At 39.4% G+C, this 20,224-nt stretch overlaps 1 protein-coding gene across 2 annotated transcripts in view; it reads left to right on the top strand.

The window, feature by feature from the left end:
• rbm20 (RNA binding motif protein 20) overlaps positions 1-20,224 on the top strand; it is a 154,162-nt gene that overhangs the window by 95,927 nt on the left and 38,011 nt on the right. For both annotated transcript variants that reach the window (XM_008106620.3, XM_008106619.3), the window contains exons 2-4: positions 16,033-17,161; positions 18,450-18,511; positions 19,898-19,992. In XM_008106620.3, coding sequence (XP_008104827.1) covers positions 16,033-17,161; positions 18,450-18,511; positions 19,898-19,992 — 1,286 coding nt within the window. The remainder of the gene's footprint in view (positions 1-16,032; positions 17,162-18,449; positions 18,512-19,897; positions 19,993-20,224) is intronic.

Below are 20,224 nucleotides of genomic sequence, written 5' to 3'. Positions count from 1 at the left end.
TTCAACAACCTGCTCCTGAAATGGTAATATCTAAGGCAGGGGTCCTCAAACTTTTTAAGCCAAGGGCCGGTCCACAATCCTTCAGACTGTTGAGGGGCCGGATTATCATTTGAAAAAAATACAAACAAATTCTGATGCACACTGCATATGTCTTATTTGTAGTGCAAAAACAACAACAACAATGAAAGAACAATACAATATTTAAAAATAAAAACAATTTTAACCAACATACATTTATCAGGATTTCAATGGGAAGTGTGCTCCTGCTTTTGGCCAATGAGATAGTCAGGTTAATTAGGGTTGTTGTTGCTGTGTGCCTTCAAGTCATTTCAGACTTTGGGCGAGCCTAAGTCTAAAATGTATTTGTTTGTTTATTTATTTATTATTTACGGCATTTATTTACTACATTTGTATCACACCCTTCTCACCCCAAAGGGGACTCAGAGTGGCTTACAAATTATATGTACATACAATATATTATATTATTAGCGTAGCACAATATTAGCATTATATATTACTACTAGCTGTGCCCGGCCACGCGTTGCTGTGGCAAAGTGGTGGTGGTATTGGTTAAAATTGTTGTGTAATTTTTATTTGACATTATTTGCAATTTTTAATTTTATTGTAAGTTATATTTTTATTTATTATATTTTATTATTTTCTTGTATTATTTTTAGTTATTTTCTGTTATTATAGTATTTTATTGTATTAATTTTTAGTGTTTTTTATTTTTTACTGGGTTGCTAGGAGACCAAATTGGAGGAGCTTAGCCTTCTAACTGGCAGCAATTGGATAAAAGCAATTATTCCTCTCTCTCTAATTAGGACTTTATTTTTCTTTTCTTTTTGTTGTATCAACCTAGAGGCGTGGATGATGGGTTGTGTTGTCAAATTTCGAGATTGGGTGGCCTGTAGTTTTGTTGTTTTGTGGGTCGCCATGATGCCATCACTCTTTTATATATATAGATATTGAACTATACCACTATACTGTAATATTATTAGTAATATTATATGTAATATAGAATATATAATTAATATTATTATATGGTATTATTATTAGTGTTATATTGTATTACATTACAATATTACTATCAATATTATATGTATATACAATCTATTATATTATAAAAATGAGGGCGGGGGCCGGGTAAATGACCTCGGAGGGCCGCATCTGGCCCCCGGGCCTTAGTTTGGGGACCCCTGATCTAAGTGAACATCAAAAAGAAAGCCTAACAATCATGAGAAAAGGAGCATAAAGAATACGTGTAGTATCTTCATATTGGGCATGATATCAGAACTGTGCACTTGCCAGGAGAAGAGCTTTGCACAGAGAGAAAGAAAAACAAGTTGCTGCCAATTTTTGAAGTGGTGTGTTGAATAGATAGCATGCTGTTAGAATTAGTGCTATGTCCTTGATAGTTAAACATGACCATCTGCATTAGCCAGCGTATTTATATACAAGAGGTTTTTACAGTGTTGACTGCCATCACCTCTTAATCCTAAAATGCAGGGTCTAAAAGGGAGAAATGCAGGGAATTCGATTTTTGGTCTCCTGCATTTCCTGAAGATAAAAACATGACGTAACATTTTATCCTCTTATGGATTGGAGATCTAACTTTAAAATGCCAAACACACAAATTAATCTATATTAGATGTATGGTTTGATTCTCACACTAGATTGTAAACAGTAAGCTTCCTTTCCCCCTCAGGATATTTATCTATGCTGTAGAAATACTACTACAGATATAATATATTTATATATTACGATGGGGAAATGCTACTATTTTTTATTAAATTCACATGCATACATCAGGAGTATGGATTCAGCTGGTCATAGCCCTGTACTGTATTTCCTTGCTGCTTACTTAGTCTTAATCCATCTGCATGTGTCCATATAATATTTCAAAGGATCTGGTGCAATGTGTGTTACCTTTCTGATGTACAGTACACTACATCTTTTCAATACAACCCAGCTGCACAACTATCTAACTTAGTATTCTTTTACTTACTGGTCAGGACACCAGTTAAAGTCAATCATGCTAGAAATGTAATTCAAAGATGTTTTGTTTCTGGAAATAGAAAAGTAGTTGGTTATTTTAGCGTACTTAATTTGCTATTTATTTTGGCTTTGAATAAGCAATCATCAGATTATTGGAGTGTCTGAAGTGGCATATTTTCTACTTAACCTTTTCATCACTTTCACAGATAGATTACTTTACTAATCCAAAGACCCTGATAACTTACTATACACAAATATAGATCCCTGCATGTTATTGGTAACAGAAATGGCTGGATGACTCAACTGTACTGTATCCACTTTATGTGTCAGTTGTGTACATTCATAATTTTCCTGAAAACTATTCATTTCTTATAACTCTGGTGTACTTTATATATTTTTTACTATGGCAGAATTGCAGTAAAAGATAAAAAAAAAACAAATGCCTTTAATAAAGATTTTAAAAATTCTGCCCTCTTGCATTTTGTCCACCACTTTAGTAAGGTGCTTTTGTCCATTGAACACAGTTGATGCCCATCAAAAGAAATGTCAGAAAATGTGATGCCCGACTTAATGGGCAGCAGAGGTTGCAGGTTGAGGCAGAATGTGTGGTGCCTTAACAGGTAGCATGTCATGCCCAGGCCACTTTGGTATCCTTTTTCTGGGGGCCTTTGTAGCCCAGGAAGACATATATAACTATTGGGAAGTGTTAGCTTATTAATGTAAACCTCATTTGAAATTGATTGGCTGGTTGATTTGCCTTCCTTAGGCGATCCCTCGTCGTTCGAGGACGATAGTCTTCCGACCTTGGTATCTTGGGCGTGTGTTCTTAGGTGACTGAAGAGACCGATTCTTGACCCGCATATTCTCCCGCAGTGAGGACATCGGTTTCCAGGTGGAAGGCGGTCCCGGTTGGGGTTAGCTTGACGCTCCTTCCTCTTGGCACGTTTCTCCCTTAAGCCCTCCGTTCGTGCCTCTTCGAACTCTGCAGCACTGCTGGTCACAGCTGACCTCCAATTAGAGCGCTCAAGGGCCAGGGCTTCCCAGTTCTCAGTGTCTATGCCACAGTTTTTAAGGTTGGCTTTGAGCCCATCTTTAAATCTCTTTTCCTGCCCACCAACATTCCGTTTCCCATTCTTGAGTTCGGAGTAGAGGAGTTGCTTTGGGAGACGGTGATCGGGCATTCGGACAACGTGGCCTGTCCAGCGGAGTTGATGGCGTAGGAGCATCGCTTCAATGCTGGTGGTCTTTGCTTCCTCAAGCACGCTGACATTTGTCCGCCTGTCTTCCCAAGAGATTTGCAGGATTTTCCTGAGGCAACGCTGATGGAAACGCTCCAGGAGTTTGGTGTGACGTCTGTACACAGTCCACATTTCGCAGGCGTAGAGCAGGGTTCGGAGGACAATGGCTTTATAAACAAGCACCTTGGTCTCTCTACGGATGTTCCTGTGATGACTCATGGGCCATGTAGTCCCGTTCCTGGTACTATTGAGGCAGATGAAGAGGAAAACTTGGGTTTTCCACCGTTTCAGCCAGAATTGGAGCCCTTGCACCTGCAAGATGTTTGCCCACAAGAAGTCAGCCAAACAAGCCTTGAGCAGAAATCTCCCCCATTTTCTCGCCAGGATTATTATAATCAAGATAGAGGCGCTCGGGAGGCGACTCGCCGGAGCGCCAGGATAGCTGCCAGACAATTAGCTGATTAAGTCTGCTTCCCTTGGGAAACTTTAAGGAGTCATGCATCTGGACACAGTATGGGTTTCGTTTCTTGTTCCCCAGGGAAAGTGTTCCTTGGCGGGAAAACAAGATCCTATATAGGTGTTTGCCACAAAGAAATCCTTGCGGAGTCAATTCGTCAGCTTCGGGAGTAGATTGTGTGTGGACTACGCTACTCCAGTTCCCTCGGACCTTGTTCCAGTTTCAAGCCTGCCTTGTCCTCGGATCTTGCCACGGACCTCGTTCTTGCTTCTTGCCTCTTGTTGCCACGTATCAAGCCTTGTTTGCCAAGCATCTAGTTTGCTTCCAGCCTTTGTTGTCAAGCTCCATTGGACTAAAAGGACCCTGTCATTTCCCCACGCTTTGCTTGGCAAGGTATGTGTTTCGGTTATTGGATTATAACTTTGGACTTTAATATCTCATATTGGACATTGTTTTCCTGGACTATATTTGACCTTTCCTGAAAGGTCTACTTCTGAACTATATTCTTCACTTGTTTTTACTGACTTTATATATTCCTTTAATAAAGATATTAGATAGATTCTGGCCTCTGCGCATGGTTATTGGTGCTCTGCAGCCTGGGTCCTGACAGTCCCGGTCATCAAACACTCTCTGCTTCATACGGAAAAATGCTGCACTCGCAGAGCTCAGGCGGTGTTGTATTTCAGTGTCGATGTTGACTTTTGTGGAGAGGTGGCTACCAAGGTAGCGGAAATGGTCAACGTTTTCTAATGTTACACCGTTAAGCTGTATTCCTGGCTTTGCAGAGGGATTAGCTGGTGCCTGTTGGAAGAGCACTTTGGTTTTCTCGATGTTCAGTGAGAGGCCGAGCTTCTCGTATGCTTCTGCGAAGGTGTTTAGAGTGGCTTGTAGGTCTTCTTCTGAATGCGCACAGACTACGTTGTCATCAGCATATTGGAGTTCTATAACAGATTTTGTGGTGACCTTGGTTTTGGCTCTCAGTCTGCTGAGGTTAAATAGCTTGCCATCTGTCCGATAGATGATTTCTACTCCGGTGGGAAGCTTCCCATCAACAAGGTGAAGTATCATAGCGATGAAGATGGAAAATAAGGTGGGGGCAATAACACATCCCTGCTTGACGCCTGATTCCACCTTAAATGGGTCACTTTGGGAGCCGTTGCTGTCCAAGACTGTTGCCATCATGTCATCATGGAGGAGCCGCAGGATGTTCACAAATTTGTCAGGGCACCCGATTTTTTGGAGGATGGTCCAGAGAGCGCTGCGATTCACTGTGTCGAATGCCTTTGCAAGGTCAATGAATGCCATGTACAGAGGTTGGTTTTGTTCCCTGCATTTTTCTTGGAGCTGTCGAGCAGTGAAGATCATGTCCACTGTTCCTCTGGAGGGACGGAAGCCATTCTGGGATTCTGGGAGGGTGTCTTCTGAGACAGGGAGAAGGCGGTTTGCAAGGATTCTTGCAAGGATTTTCCCGGCCGAGGTTAGAAGGGAGATACCACGATAGTTCCCGCAGTCTGTTCTGTCCCCTTTCTTGAAAAGGGTGATGATGGTGGCATCCTTGAAGTCAGCTGGGATTTCCTCGGTCATCCACACCTTTTTAATGAGCTGGTGGAGTTGTTGTATCAGCTCAGGTCCACCCTCTTTGAAGATTTCAGCAGGAATCCCATCAGGTCCGCTGGCTTTGTTGTTTTTTTGTTGGCTGATGGCATTGCTGACTTCTTCCAAACTAGGCAGTGCTGCAAGCTCATCCCTGGTTTGTTGTTGCGGGATTTGTGAGAGGGTCTCTTCGGCCACATTGGAGCTGCGATTCAGCAGGTTCTGGTAGTGCTCTTTCCAACGTAGTGCAATTGATGTTTTGTCCTTCAGAATTTTGGTTCCATCTGATGAGCGTAGGGGCTGTATGCCATGGTTTCTTGGTCCGTAAATGATCTTTGTGGCTTTGAAAAATCCCTGAGCGTCATGGGTATCTGCAAGGTGTTGGATTTCTTCAGCCTTCTTTGTCCACCAGATGTTCTTGAGTTCTCTGGTCCTTCTTTGGACCTCAGCTTTTGCACTGGCATAGATCTTTTTCTTGGCAGCACAGTTGGTGTCTCTCTGCCATGTTTGGAAGGCTTTCCTTTTGTTATCAATCAGCTGTTGGATCTCTTTGTCGTTATCATCAAACCAGTCTTGATGTTTCTTAGTTAGGTATCCAATGCTTTCTTCGCAGGCTGTGATGATGGAGGTCTTCAGTTTGTTCCAATGTTCCTCAACATTTTCAGGGTGTTCTGTGGGTAGATGATCTTTGAGTGTTGTTTGGAGAAGGGCTCGTTTGGAGGGCTCCTGCTTGGGTGTTCATTTTGCGCCTTGTTTTTCTTCCTTGGAGGACGTTTGGGGACGATCTTGATAGCCATCGTGGATCGGATTAGCTTGTGGTCTGTCCAGCAGTCATCAGTACCTGTCATGGCTCTTGTGAGAAGCACATCGCGGCGGTCTCTGGCACGTGTGATAACATAGTCCAGGAGATGCCAATGCTTTGACCGAGGGTGCTTCCATGATGTCTTGAGCTTGTTTTTCTGGCGGAAGAGCGTATTGGTGATGACAAGGTTGTGCTCTCCGCATTTGGTGAGAAGCAAGATGCCATTCGAGTTGCTGTTTCCAACCCCGTCTTTTCCTATGATCCCTGGCCACAGGTCAGAGTCCCTTCCGACTCTTGCATTAAAGTCCCCCAGGAGGACGATTTTGTCCTCCTTAGGTATCTCCGATAGGATGGTGTCCAGCTGACAGTAAAAATTTTCCTTGATGTCTTCGTCAGCATCTAGAGTTGGTGCATAGGCGCATATGATGGTTGCCTGTTGGTTTTTGGCAAGGTTAATTCGGAGGGTTGAAAGTCGTTCGTTGATGCCAGTGGGTGCTTCAGTCAGGTGCTTCACCAGGTCGTTTCTGATCGCAAAGCCAACTCCGTGTATTCTTCGCTCTTCTTCAGGCAGTCCCTTCCAGAAGAAGGTGTAGCCTCCCTTTTCTTCCTTCAGCTGCCCCTCTCCTGCTCTCCGGGTCTCCTGAAGGGCTGCTATGTCGATCTTAAAGCGTCCCAGCTCCCTTGCAATGAGAGCAGTCCTGCGTTCGGGGCGTTTGCTGTCAGTGTTATCTAACAATGTCCGTACGTTCCATGTTCCAAAGTTCATTTTTCTTTTTTGGCCGCAGAGTGGTGACCCCTCTGGACGCGGCAGTCCAGTCAGGGTAGGAGAGGCAGACTATGTTTAGGGCACCTTTTCTAGCCCCTTCCCCGTGTGGGGTGAGCAGAGCGGATCCTAAAAAGGGCTGCTCAGTCATGGATACAGCTGCCGGACTACTCAACTGCCTCGGTCCTTGAGGTAGAACGACTGAGTCCATATCCACCGCCCATGTGCCAGCCTGTGACTAGGGGCTTCCAGATTTCACAGTCCTGCCCCCGTCGCCACTCGCTGATCGCCATGGGACTTTTGTAGGTTTGTTTTTATTTTTGTTGGAAGACGCCTGTGCGTGATTTTTTTTAATGTGTGGAGGTCGGTGCACGGCCGGTCAACACACAGTCTTCACAGAGTGAGGTTCCAGCAGTGGTGTGGTTAACACAACGACAGTGGCTTCTCGGTCTGTTGCAGCCTTCTTCCGCCTTCACAGCCGTTGTAACATGTACCATGTTATCCTCCGCCTGCTCCGCCGTTGAGGTCTTTGGGTCTTCGGATTGTGCTTGGTCTGGAACCTCCCCTGCGGCCACTCCTGGGAGTGCATCACTCCAGTGGTTGTGCCCACAGGTTCATCGGAACACGCAAGCCCCCTCACCACGGCAAGGTGACAATCCATCGAGGGGGGGTTGATTTGCACACCCGTCCAGAGTGACTTTGATTAAAAGTCTTCATTTCGCTTGGGAGGTCCTGAATAAATTTAGGAGTGCTAAGGCCAGTGAGACAGCTCTTTCCATGCTTTGTTTCCCTCTCCATGTTTCGTACTTTTGTGTAAGGATGAACACAAAAGTACAAAACATAACATAGGTCATTGATCCAGGATTGTGTGACACACGTCTTCTAGTCATTGGAGTTCTAAGGGGTTTCTGGTGTCTATAAGATCACTCTGGGATCTATCCAACTGGACCCTCATATTCCATACCAAGAAATCTAACATCGGTTCAGAGTTGTGGGCCCATTGATTAACAAGGGGTTAGTCAGGGCTAAATTTAGGCCCATTTGTCTACCAACCCTATCTACATCTGTAACCAATATTAAATTGTGGCCTAATTCTTCCCAATGTATGGTGTCTGTTTGTGGTTTGCTATGCAGCATGGATCACGTCCTGAACACACAAAGAGACCTAAAGAACCATATCTTTCTCCATACCCATCCCACCAAGAGTGTTCACACACTCTCTGTAAGCATTTGTGCTTACTAGTTTGTATTTGATTTTGCAACTGTTTGGCAGTAATATGGATTTGTATTTTTAATCAATATATGACACATAGATTAATTTGCCACTTATTTCATATCTTGGAAGTAGATGGAAATGATCATTCATGGTGGGGGGAGTGAGGAGTGAAAACAGTTTATAGATAATGTTGAAGTCTTAAAAATAGAAAAATAAAGTTATATATAGACTAGTCCTGTTTCCAGATGCTTATGTCCATATACTACTGTTCATCTGTCACTTCTTTCTGACACATACCCGACCACACTCCAAACATGAACACATATGCATATTCTCTGGAAGTCTATTTCTGTTGACAGATTTTTTTTCCTAAACTGAAAACCCCAAATGAAGTTTTTTTTTTAAACAAAACATTGAATATAAATTCTTTTTAGCATTTCCTTCTAAGATCTGCATATTACCCTTCATTTCATTCTTTTCCATCATGTCAGCAGTTTGGCTGATTTGACCAGTTTGAGGGACAAAAAGCACCAACAGCAAAAAAAAAAAATCCACAAAAAACATCAACATTAACAAAATAAGGAACATTCTTTTGTCTCAGTTTTCTGTAGCATCACTCTGATGAAATATATTCATTCCCATAAAAAGGACTGAAAAAAAGAAACCAAGACCAGGAATTTTAATGATGGGAGATACTGTACACCTAATCTTATACAAAATGCAGAAGTCATTGTCCTACTATCTCTGTCAGTTGTTCCTATTGCTATGAATTGTTCAAATCACTCCTGTAATGGAGCTTTGTATTGCAAAAATTAAGTCTTTATGAACAGAGCTTCTCAGATTAAGTGGTTTATTTATTTATGGTGCGGAAAACCCCTGGTGCATTCAGGACTACTATGTCAGCACTCAGACGGGATGAATGATTTTACTATATCTCTCCAGTGACCATCAGTATGTCTAGCAGATAGCTAGATGTTTTACAATTTCACAGCAGCTGTTGAACTATTCTAGACTGTGCCTACTAACATATGGTCTTTTATCTCGTTGCATTAAACTTTAGAAAATTATTTCCTCTCCTCAGATTGTAAAGAATGCAAAGCTAATTAAAACATCCTTATTAGGTCATGTTCACTCATACACTTTTGGGTTTGTAGCCTGAAAGACATTTAGAATGGTTAGTGGAATCTGTATGAGGCGTAAAACAATAGTTGAAACTGTTGTGACACCCACATAACAACATGTAAAATATAACATTCCGGATGCCAACTACACAGTCTGTCTTTCACAGTATATATAATTAGGCATGAGTGTGCCTAATTATTTAGTAGGAATAATAACATGCTCAGGAGTTTCCAGCCACATCACATATGCTGAAGCACTAGTTAGGTATGTAATGATTAGGACCCTACAAAACTAAGCACTCCACATCTAGAGAGGGCTGTTCGTAGTTTCTGTGAATTGAAGCAAGTAGATAATGTATTATTGGAGGAAGTTTTTCTCTGGCTCACCTTTTATAAACCTAAAACAAATCCAGCTTTAAAAACCAGTTTCAATGACAAGCACAAGAAAGTTCTCACAATGCCAATTCCTGTGTACACACTCATAAGTATCTTTTCTTTAAAATGCCAGTATAAAATCGGTTTATGTTTCCAGCTGTCTTTTAAAAAATGTATTTGTTGTACTAATTTGAGCTCTAAAAGAAATTTCTAATTAAAGGATAAATTTCAGTCTTGCCTGTAGGTTGTAGGGAACTAGATCTGAAAAAATGTCTAACTCAGGGCAAACTTTTAAAAAACCTCTTTAAACTAAATCACCTTTTCTTTTTTACTTCTTTGTTTTTTACATTCTCAGATCAAATTTGAAGGGTTTTTTTGCCTGATATTTTTGATCTAAAAACCTACTTCAGAACATCATTATCCTAAACTTTATTACATGATTATTGACCCCACTAGTCATCTGGCCAGATAATAAAATATCTCTACCTGTATTTTTGAAACTACACTATATGTGAACATTTGGCTCAAGTTCCTTAAATAATAATATACATTTAATATTGTAAATGCTCTAGATAATTTTGAAAATAGTTAGGAACCATTTGAAGTATGCTGATTATGTGTTTCATAAGACAGTGCAGCCAACTAATAGTGTAGATAAGACAAAATATTGGAAATATGAAACGCAGCCTGTGGACTGAGTCCAAACAACAAATAAGACAGGAAGGGACCATAGAGATGAACCATAGGATAAAAATATGAAATACAGAAAACAGGGAAACAACTAAAAGGGATGTAAGCAACAGCATACTAAAAGTGAAAGTTGTCAAAGTAGGCACTACAACAAATCTTTGAAAATTTGACATTTTTTTTAAAGGACAGCTTGATTACAGAAATAATTGCAAAGTCAATAAGACGAAGATTCAAAGATCAGAAAGAAGCTTCCAGGAAAGGATCTCTTCCAGAAGAAGATCAGATTAGGGAAATCTTGATTCAATTAAGAACAATTACAGATGGAATGAAAAAATTGGAGGCCAGTATTGACACGATACTTACACAAGAGTTGAAGAAAGATATATAACAGATGTCAGATATGGTGAGCGTTATTTTGAAGCAGCAGGAACAGCAAAAACAGAAAATAAAGATAATTGAAGAGGCACAAAAAAGATGCAAATGGATTTCCAAAGAGATTCAGTCCATCTACAAAGATTAGAGTACGCTCAAAGAGAATTCCTTTTGAGGTTGAGAGGAATACTGGAATCTGTACAGGAACTTGATATTACAGTAACAGAAGTTGTGGCTGGAATCTTTGGTAGACCAGACACAAATTGACAGGACCTTTAGGATCCAATCCCAACACGCAATAAGGAATAAACTTTCAAGATATGTGATTGTGTTGTTAACAAGAAAGAAAGTACAAGACCAGGTTTTACAAGCCCACGCCAAAGATCCGATTGAAATAGGAAATTACAGGCTTGCAGTAGTAAGAGAACTAAGATTTCAGACAATAAATAAAAGACATATAATGTTACGAGTCAGACGCCAGCCAATATAAACAACTCAGTTTATTGCAAAAACAACACAAAAGAGCCTAAGAAACAACCAAAAGGAGGCTCAAAACACTTTCTCTTCAGTGTGAGGTAACACTGTCCAAAAAGAACTCAAAAGACCCAAACTTGGGATATAATCTGGATTATCCTGGGAAATAATCCAGATTAAAACAAATTTAGTTGAAAAGGCTGGAAACTTGCTCCACCTGCTGGTTGGAGCTAAACAAACACATGAAAGCTACCAGCAGTAACCCACAGTGACCAACGGCCACACAATGCCCCAAAATGTTACTAAAGCAAAACCATGTTGTAAAGGAGAAGTCACAGCTGCCACGTCCAGTCCGTGTTGTTAGGGAGAAGTCACAGGCGTCGAGTTCCAGTCCAAGTCGTCAGGGAGAAGTCACAGTCACCGAATTCCAGTCCAGGTATCAGGAAGAAGTCACAGTCACCAAATTCCAGTCCAAGGTAAACACAAAGAGCCAAAGCGATGGAGGCCAGCTGACAGCTAATGCATAAAACCAACACAAGACAATCCAGCGCAAACCCACACAATGCCAGCCCCCGTTGCCACTAAAAACCCGGGTTAACACTTACGTCCCAAAGCAGTCTTCCAAACACGTCTTCTGAAACAGCGATCCCGAAAAGCACCCAACAAAACACCTTGCCGATTGCAAAGTTACATTAGCAACAAACTTACTTTTATCTACAAGTCCTCCTCTGAACTTGAGCCAGCCAATGCCCCATCCACAGCTGATTGCTGCAAATCTTCATCAGAGCTGGAGTCACCCAATGCCCCACCTCCAGCTGCAGCCCTTCTACAATCTCTCCAGCCAGACCACCTTCTATCCAAACCCATAACTCCCCAGGATCCATCTGTATCTTCTCCATGCCATCCCTCAAATGTACCACTGCTTGTGGGCTCCTCAAGAATCTCCCGGATCTCCTGAACCTTAGTCCAATCCATCACCTCACTCCCAGAGTCTGACATCCCATCCTCCTAACTCCCAGTCCCACAATCCCCTTCAAAACCCTCAAAGGTATCATCATCAGAGGGCTCCATAAGTATTTCCCAGATTCTCTTCCTTTGTTGCTCCTCATCAGAGTCTTGCTCACGAGCAGTTTTCCTGCCTCTTCTAATACAACTAGTAGGATCTCTACTTGAAGACTCCATCACAACATATAAACTTAAGAAGAAAGGCTACAGATTCAGATGGGAAAACCCAGAAGGTCTGATAGTATCTTGTAAAGGACAAAGATATTGGTTAACATCAGTCATGAAGGCCCAGGATTTCTATGAGAAATTTTAAAAAGACCTAGATTCAGAGGAAGTAGAAAGATCAGAAGACCAAGAAGAAAGAAAACATCCAAGAAGGAAAAAAGAGGTGGCAACTTCAATAGATTCTGGATAAAGAAGACATTCAGCTACAGCAACAGGCCACTCCACATGATAGAGAAAAATTGGATGATCATCTACTATTTCAAGAACGAGGTCCCTAAAGATACTTCCTTTAAATATAAATGGACTAAATTAGTCAAACAAGAGGAGAGTCGCTTTATTTATTTGCAATTACTGGAAACAAGAAGAAATTCCTTCTGCAAATCTTCAGCTTGCTCAAGAAATTCCCACTCAAGATATATGGATTACAAAAATGATGGAACTGGCAGAAATGAACAAATCAGGTTTATACAATTGCCATATCCTCTCAGATTTGAAGATGGACAAATTGACTAGGCTTATCCAATTGCCAGATCCTTCCAAATTTGAAGAAGAATGGCAGTCTCTTATTGACTATTTAAAAGAAAAAAAGAAAATGAAGATATTGAGTTTTCTATAACACCAAGGGAAAATTAGTAGTACAGAGATGTAGGAATAACAAGAAAAGGAGAAATAGAGAAGTCAATGACAAAAATAACATGATCCCCAATAATAACCAAGGGATCCTGGAAAGTTAATCTTCCAGAGATAAGAAGTTTTAAGACAAAAGAATAGATTTTTTGGTTATGAAGAAGACAGAAGAGTTAGAGTAGGAAGCCTTAGTTACGGCTTTCTATTTTCCATTTTTCAACTTTTCTATCTCCTTTGTTTCAAAACACTGTATACTCGCTTTTCTATTCTTTTGTTTTAGATTAGAAAAGAAATGTTATTTTTTATTTCTCTTTTCTGTTTTAAAATCATACAAACCTTTTTAGTATTAGACAGCCGTGGAAGTAGATAAAAATGTAGGATGTTAAAAATGCCCCGTTCTATATTCACTCTTGTACACCTCCCAATTTCTATAATAATAATAATAATAATAATAATAATAATAATAATAATAATAATAATAATTATTATTATTATTATTATTATTATTATTATCATTTATAACCTGCCCTATCTCCCCGAGGGGACTCAGGGCGGTTTCCAGCAAAAGTATCAAAGTGGCAAACATTCAATGCTGAAAGCAAACAAATAACAAAGCAAACAGTGGATAAAATAATCTCAATATAAAATAAAATTGAAAATCCCCAAAAAAATCAAACTTAAATAAACATAACACATCACACACATTTACCACATGATAAACTCTTAAAAATTAGACTAAAAAGGCATTAAAAGCTGAGATGGTTTACAGCATCCAACAATTGGTGGTAGGTGTTGAATATCTAGGCGAGGATATATATTGAGATGTACTTGTTCTCCTCCTCTCTGTAAGCTGAGGTTCATAAGTAAGTTTTTAAAAGCTTTTTAAAGGAGAGGAGTTGCAATAAAATTATATGGGGAAAAAAGGATGAAAAGCACCTCTGTTATCAAATTGGTTTCATTTAAACAATAGGATATATTGCTCATAGAAGTGTTGCTTAAAATTACCATTAAAGTACATCCTTTCAATTTAAAATTATCTGATTTTCTTGGAATTAAAAAAACATTAAAAAAATGTTTTTTGTCTGTTTTATTAATTATTCAGCTGATATCAGATTTGAGTTGTAACACGTGTCAAATTGGCCTCATGGATTTATATGACATCAGTACCTAAATTTTATTTTAAGAATGGAAGCATGAAGTATTGAATTTACTGAAAGATACATTATAGGAATACAAATCCCAATTAAATTTAAAATTAGGCAATTGCAGAGGTTGTATTCCTTATTTCAGTTGTCTTCTAGTCTTCATTAATCTGTTATTGTTCCAATCCAATTATGGGTATTACAGTAGAGTCTCACTTATCCAACACTCGCTTATCCAACGTTCTGGATTATCCAACGCATTTTTGTAGTCAATGTTTTCAATACATCGTGATATTTTGGTGCTAAATTCGTAAATACAGTAATTACTACATAGCATTACTGCGTATTGAACTACTTTTTCTGTCAAATTTGTTATATAACATGATGTTTTGGTGCTTAATTTGTAAAATCATAACCTAATTTGATGTTTAATAGGCTTTTCCTCAATGCCTCCTTATTATCCAACATATTCGCTTATCCAACATTCTGCTGGCCCGTTTATGTTGGATAAGTGAGACTCTACTGTATCAGGATCCAGCAGAATCCATGCAGTGGATCCACTTTTCACTGGAAATAAGTGGTACTAATTTAAATGGATTTAATCTGTGTGCATAGATATCCAAGTAATGTTGCTGGTATGAGGTGAGTAAATATACTGGATGGTTGGAAAGAGCTAACACATACTCACATGTTGGGACCATCAGCACACACATACACATACGCCACATTAGTATCATGGATGTGTTTGGCTGGCTCCATCAATTTTAAGCTTCTGATGGGCAGCCAAACATGTGTGGCATTCTCTGTTTTAACTGTTTTAAAATTGTATTTCATGATTCTTTTTAGACTTTTAAAAAACATTTTGGAGAACATTTTAATATGTTTAAAATGTTTTATCTTTGTGTTGTTTAATTGTTTTTATTACATCATCTGTGGGCTAGGCAGCAATATAGAAATACCTTAAATAAATAAATTTGGCTTTCTAAGCCAAGGACAAGAAGCACATGTAGTCCAACCACCCTCTGGTTACACCAGATGCATTTTCCTCAGCCTTTTTCTAGTGATAGTTATTCTGTTAGAGCAGTGGTTCTCAATCTGTGGGTCCCTGGGTGTTTTGGCCTATAACTCCCAGAAATCCCAGCCACTTTACCAGCTGTTAGGATTTCTGGGAGATGAAGGCCAAAATATCTAGGGACCCACAGGTTGAGAACCACTGTGTTCGAGGATGGCATTAGAAGCATAGCCATTCTATTGCATCTGGTGAGAATTGTATTGTATTGAAAGAGAGGAGTCATCCCCTCATGTCCACATGATGAATGTCCATGGAATGTGCATTGCTATGGAAATAGTTTGATGTGTAATGACTGTAAAAATTGTTGAAATGGGTTGCCTGGGGTTATTGTCTCTTGAATTGCAGTTTAGCAGTTCTTATGAAAGTCTTTCAAATTCCAGAATCACCTTTTGTATGTGTATATGTCTATTTATTATTTATTACAAAAGGGTATAAAATGCTGCAGGTGAATATGACTTATTTTATATTTGACAAACTGCTTTTTCCTTACTGTATTGATATCAGGGGAGTACTCTTCTTTAATTGTTTTGTAAAAAGCTCAAGGCAAAGCTCAGTGGATTAATGAAGCCCTTTCAGTGACCTTTAGATAGGTTTTTGGCTTGTATCCCAAATGAACATAAGCTCCTTTTTTAATCTTTGAAATACTGATCTGCTTTCAGCATCATAACTGAAATGAATATAGTTCCAAACACATTACAGGATGGGCTGGGTTAACTGTGTGTCATAAATCACTTTCCTTTCTTCCAAGGGTTTAGCAAGGATAGAGACTAGGGTAGCATCATACTACTTAGTCATGATTTGATGGCAGAGCTCTGCTGTTAAATATTAATTAAAACTAAAACTATCATCTGTTGTTTTTCAGTGCTGCCAAGCTTCTGGACAAGAATATATTTACTGTCAGCACCCCAAATCCACTGCTTCCTTCTCCTGCAAATCTTCAGCTTGCTCAATTGCAAGCCCAGCTTACTCTACACAGGCTAAAATTGGCTCAGACAGCAGTCACTAACAACACAGCAGCTGCAACGGTCCTGAATCAAGTTCTTTCCAAAGTGGCCATGTCTCAGCCACTATTCAACCAATTAAGACACCCTTCCATGTTTAACACCTCCCAGGGGCATGCTGGAGGGCCTGGAGTTACCAGCACTCGATTTCCACCTGGCGGATTACATTTCCCAACACAGAACCCCACTTTAGCAGCACCAGCTGTAACCTTGGGACCTGTAGGTAACCTTCAAAATCAGAACCCAAATACTGTGGTCATAAATCCTTTTGGGGGTGTAATATCTCAGACAGCTGGACAACAGGCTGTAGTTATGGGTCTGAATAAAACTGGCATCTCCTCTGCTACAGGTGGATTTTATGACTATGGTAAACAAGTATTTCCTTCTGATGCCGAACAATGTGGCCAACACAGCTTTGCAACCAGTGGGCCCCATTCAGTCCCTACATCCTCTGGAGGTGGAACATATGATGGTCATTTTGGTAAACATGACAACTCACTAGGATTTCAGAAAGATTTTTATGCTTCTAAAGGACAACATACAACCGGTATACAGTCTTTGACGTTTTCTGGTGACCCGCATAATTCTCATCAGGTCATAACTCAAAAGAGTGAAGCAGGCCCTGTAATTCATGAAACAGAAACAAATAATCAGTGGGGAAATCCTTCAACTTTCTCTAGCCAAAATAAACCTGACAGCATGTGGCCATCAACAAGTGTTCCATATGAAATGCACAACGATCTCTACAACCCTGAAGAACCAACATCTGATACAAAATTTAATACTGGTACTCCTCTTGTTTTCAGTAGAGCCAAAAATAATAAGCAGAACTTCAATAACTCACGAATAAGACAGCAGCAGGAACCAGTTACACCTGATTTGTCAGTGAGACCTCTTCATTCTCATGAGCTAAATGATTTTCACTGTTTAGCCCCTCTTTGCTTTCCCCACATCTGTACTTTATGTGATAAGAAGGTCTTTGATATAAAGGTAAGTGTGAAATGCATTTCAGCCTGTTTCTGGCATTTGGAAGTACGGTTCATTAAATATAGTGTATTTTTGGTACATGTATTTAATAATCTAAATCTAAAAGACTGAGATTGCAACAGAAGTATTTTGTACCCCATATTAGCAAATTACGGCGATGTGAGTGTGGTCAAGTTGAACTGTTACTGTCTATGTTGCTGCCATTTAATAATATGGGTGGTTTTCACTGATCAAGCTGCTTTGAGTCTCTTTTAAAGAGAGAAAGTATGGTATAAACATGATGCCGATGATAATGTTATACATAGTATAGTGTTCTGCAATCACCTAAGAGTTCCACTCATGCAGAATCCAGATTCTTGTATAGAATAGGAGTAATTATTGCAATCCTTGATCTCAGGTACCACTGCTCTATTCCCAGCTGCAACACATTTGATGACTACTTTCCATTTTTATGTGAAGGAATAAAAAAAGTTGACAGCAGGTTTTCTAGAGGAGTAGGCCAAGCTGTGGCGTAGCTAGTTAGTAGCCAGCTGCAATAAATCACTACTCACCGAGAGGTCATGAGTTCGAAACCAGCCCGGGTCAGATTGAGCGCCAGACAATTAAATAGCCTAGCTCATTGTTTACCTAGCAATCCAAAAGACAGTTGCATCTGTCAAGTAGGAAAATTTAGAGACTGCTTATGCAGAGAGGCTAATTTAATGTACATCACCATAAAACCGTCCAACAGCGTGTGTGCGGAAGAATGAGAAAGTACTCTATCAAGGACTTGGTGTCACAGTGGTTGATGAAGCAGCAGCTCCCCCTGTGGCCAGAATTGAGCACACCCTCATGAAGCCAGAAGCTGGAAAATGTTAAATAGCCTCTGAGTCTCTGTCTGTATGTCGTATGTCTAATGGCATTGAATGTTTGCCATGTATATGTACATTGTGCTCTGCCCTGAGTCCCTTTCGGGGTGAGAAAGGCAGAATATAAATACAATAAATAAATAATAAAATACAGCAGAATAGTTGGAAGGTTTCTGGACATTTAGGAATTTTTGAGGGCCTTGAGTAGAAGTGTTAAGAATGTAAGTAGTTAAGGATTACATAATTTGAGAACACTAAATGTTTATGTCCATTGTTCTAGTTATTAGATGTTTCTGAATATAAAATCCTTTATTTCGTCACAGATTGGTGTGGAGTCTTAAAAAGTAAAGAGATGCTACTGTGTGTGTCAGAATTCATGGCTACGCTGTTTATTTGCCTCTGTTGTTTCCACTATTTTATATTTTTTAAATATTTTCACCTAGGACTGGGATCAGCACATTAAAGGAAATGTGCACATTCAAAAATGCATGGCTTTGTCAGAAAAGTAAGTTATTAACTTTTGACACATATTTTTGAATATAATGGAACCAATGTTAATTTTTAAGTTGCTATTTATGTATTAAACATCTGTCATAATTACTGTAAGGCAGGGGTATCCAAACTTTTAAAGCTGAGGGCCAGTTCACGGTCCCTCAACCTGTTGGAGGGCCAGATTACAGTTTGAAAAAAAAAACATGAATGCATTCCTATGCACACTGCATATATGTCTTATTTATAGTGCAAAAAATGAAAGAACAATACAATATATAAAACAAATAAGAAGTATGGGCCTGCTTTTGGCTGATGAGAGAGTCAAATTAATTAAGGTGGTTGTTGTTGTTGTTGTTGTTGTGTGCCTGCAAGTCATTTCAGATAGTGGCATAATCTTCCTCAGAGTCTGGTAGTCTCCTTCTCTGGAGGTTTTTCAGCAGAGGTAGCATGGCCATCTGTCAATAGGGCTTTAATTGTGGCAGGGGGGACTCTCTTTCCAAGGGAGGAGCCACAGCAAAGGGCAGCCTTTTTTGGAAAATGCGGGATGAAGGTGGGGCAGAGAAGGGAAAGAGGGAGGCCTGGAGAGATTCATAAGTCTGACCACCATAAGAAATCATAAAGAAGGTGGAGGCTGGTGGAAGAAAAGGTCGTCAATGTGTTTTGGAAAAAGTATTTGATCTATGGTAGGTTCAGAATGTTTAAGTTATGCAAGGCTCACCTGACATGATTTTACCATTTCACGTGTGTATATCATTAGTTTTGAATAAAATGTAACTGATCTCCTTTTCTATAGTGTAAAAACTTATCCTTTCCATGTTATTTTTTTCTCTGAGGCCACATATTTTATTATAGTAGCAATACTCTGGAAGAGTATTGTTAATTAAGGTTTCTGGTACAGTAGAGTCTCACTTATCCAAGCTAAACGGGCCAGCAGAAGCTTGGATAAGCAAATATCTTGGATAATAAGGAAGGATTAAGGAAAAGCCTATTAAACATCAAATTAGGTTATGATTTTACAAATTAAGCACCAAAAAATCATGTTATACAACAAATTTGACAGAAAAAGTAGTTCAATACGCAGTAATGTTATGTTGTAATTACTGTATTTATGAATTTAGCACCAAAACATCAAGATATATTGAAAACATTGACTACAAAAATAGCTTGGATAATCCAGAAGCTTGGATAAGCGAGGCTTGGATAAGTGAGACTCTGCTGTACTTTGCAATCAAATCCTAACATGGCACTGATGTAAATGAAGGTCATGATTTCTAATATTCAGTGCTGAGTGTTTTGGGCTTAAATTTCTAAAATCTACTGTCGTAACCCTTAAGAATTTCTGATAATATTTAAACTGTGAGTAATCCATTTTTCATTTCCCCCTTTTTTCCCTTTTCAGCACTGATATTAGGTGCATGTTAAATTCTGCAGAAGGAATGATGAATTCTTCTTCTACAAATAACACATCTGTGTTTCATCTTTCTGGTACTGAAGGTAATGTAAAAATTAATTATATATATTTTAGTTTGCATACCATTACAACAAGCAGACATCTTTCACTGCACATTTACAAGTACAGGACCTAATGGCTATACATTAATACACATAGACTTAAAATTGAAGATCTTTTTAAAATGAGAATCATTTTGGAATGATATCTTTAGAATATTTTTTCTATCTGTTAGTTTTATGTTTTGTGCAAGTGTGTTTATTCATGTTTTATTTT

The sequence above is a fragment of the Anolis carolinensis genome, chromosome 3 (assembly GCF_035594765.1).
Source record: "Anolis carolinensis isolate JA03-04 chromosome 3, rAnoCar3.1.pri, whole genome shotgun sequence".
In the NCBI taxonomy this organism is placed as follows: Eukaryota; Metazoa; Chordata; class Lepidosauria; order Squamata; family Dactyloidae; genus Anolis; species Anolis carolinensis.
This window is presented reverse-complemented; position numbering and strand designations above follow the sequence as displayed.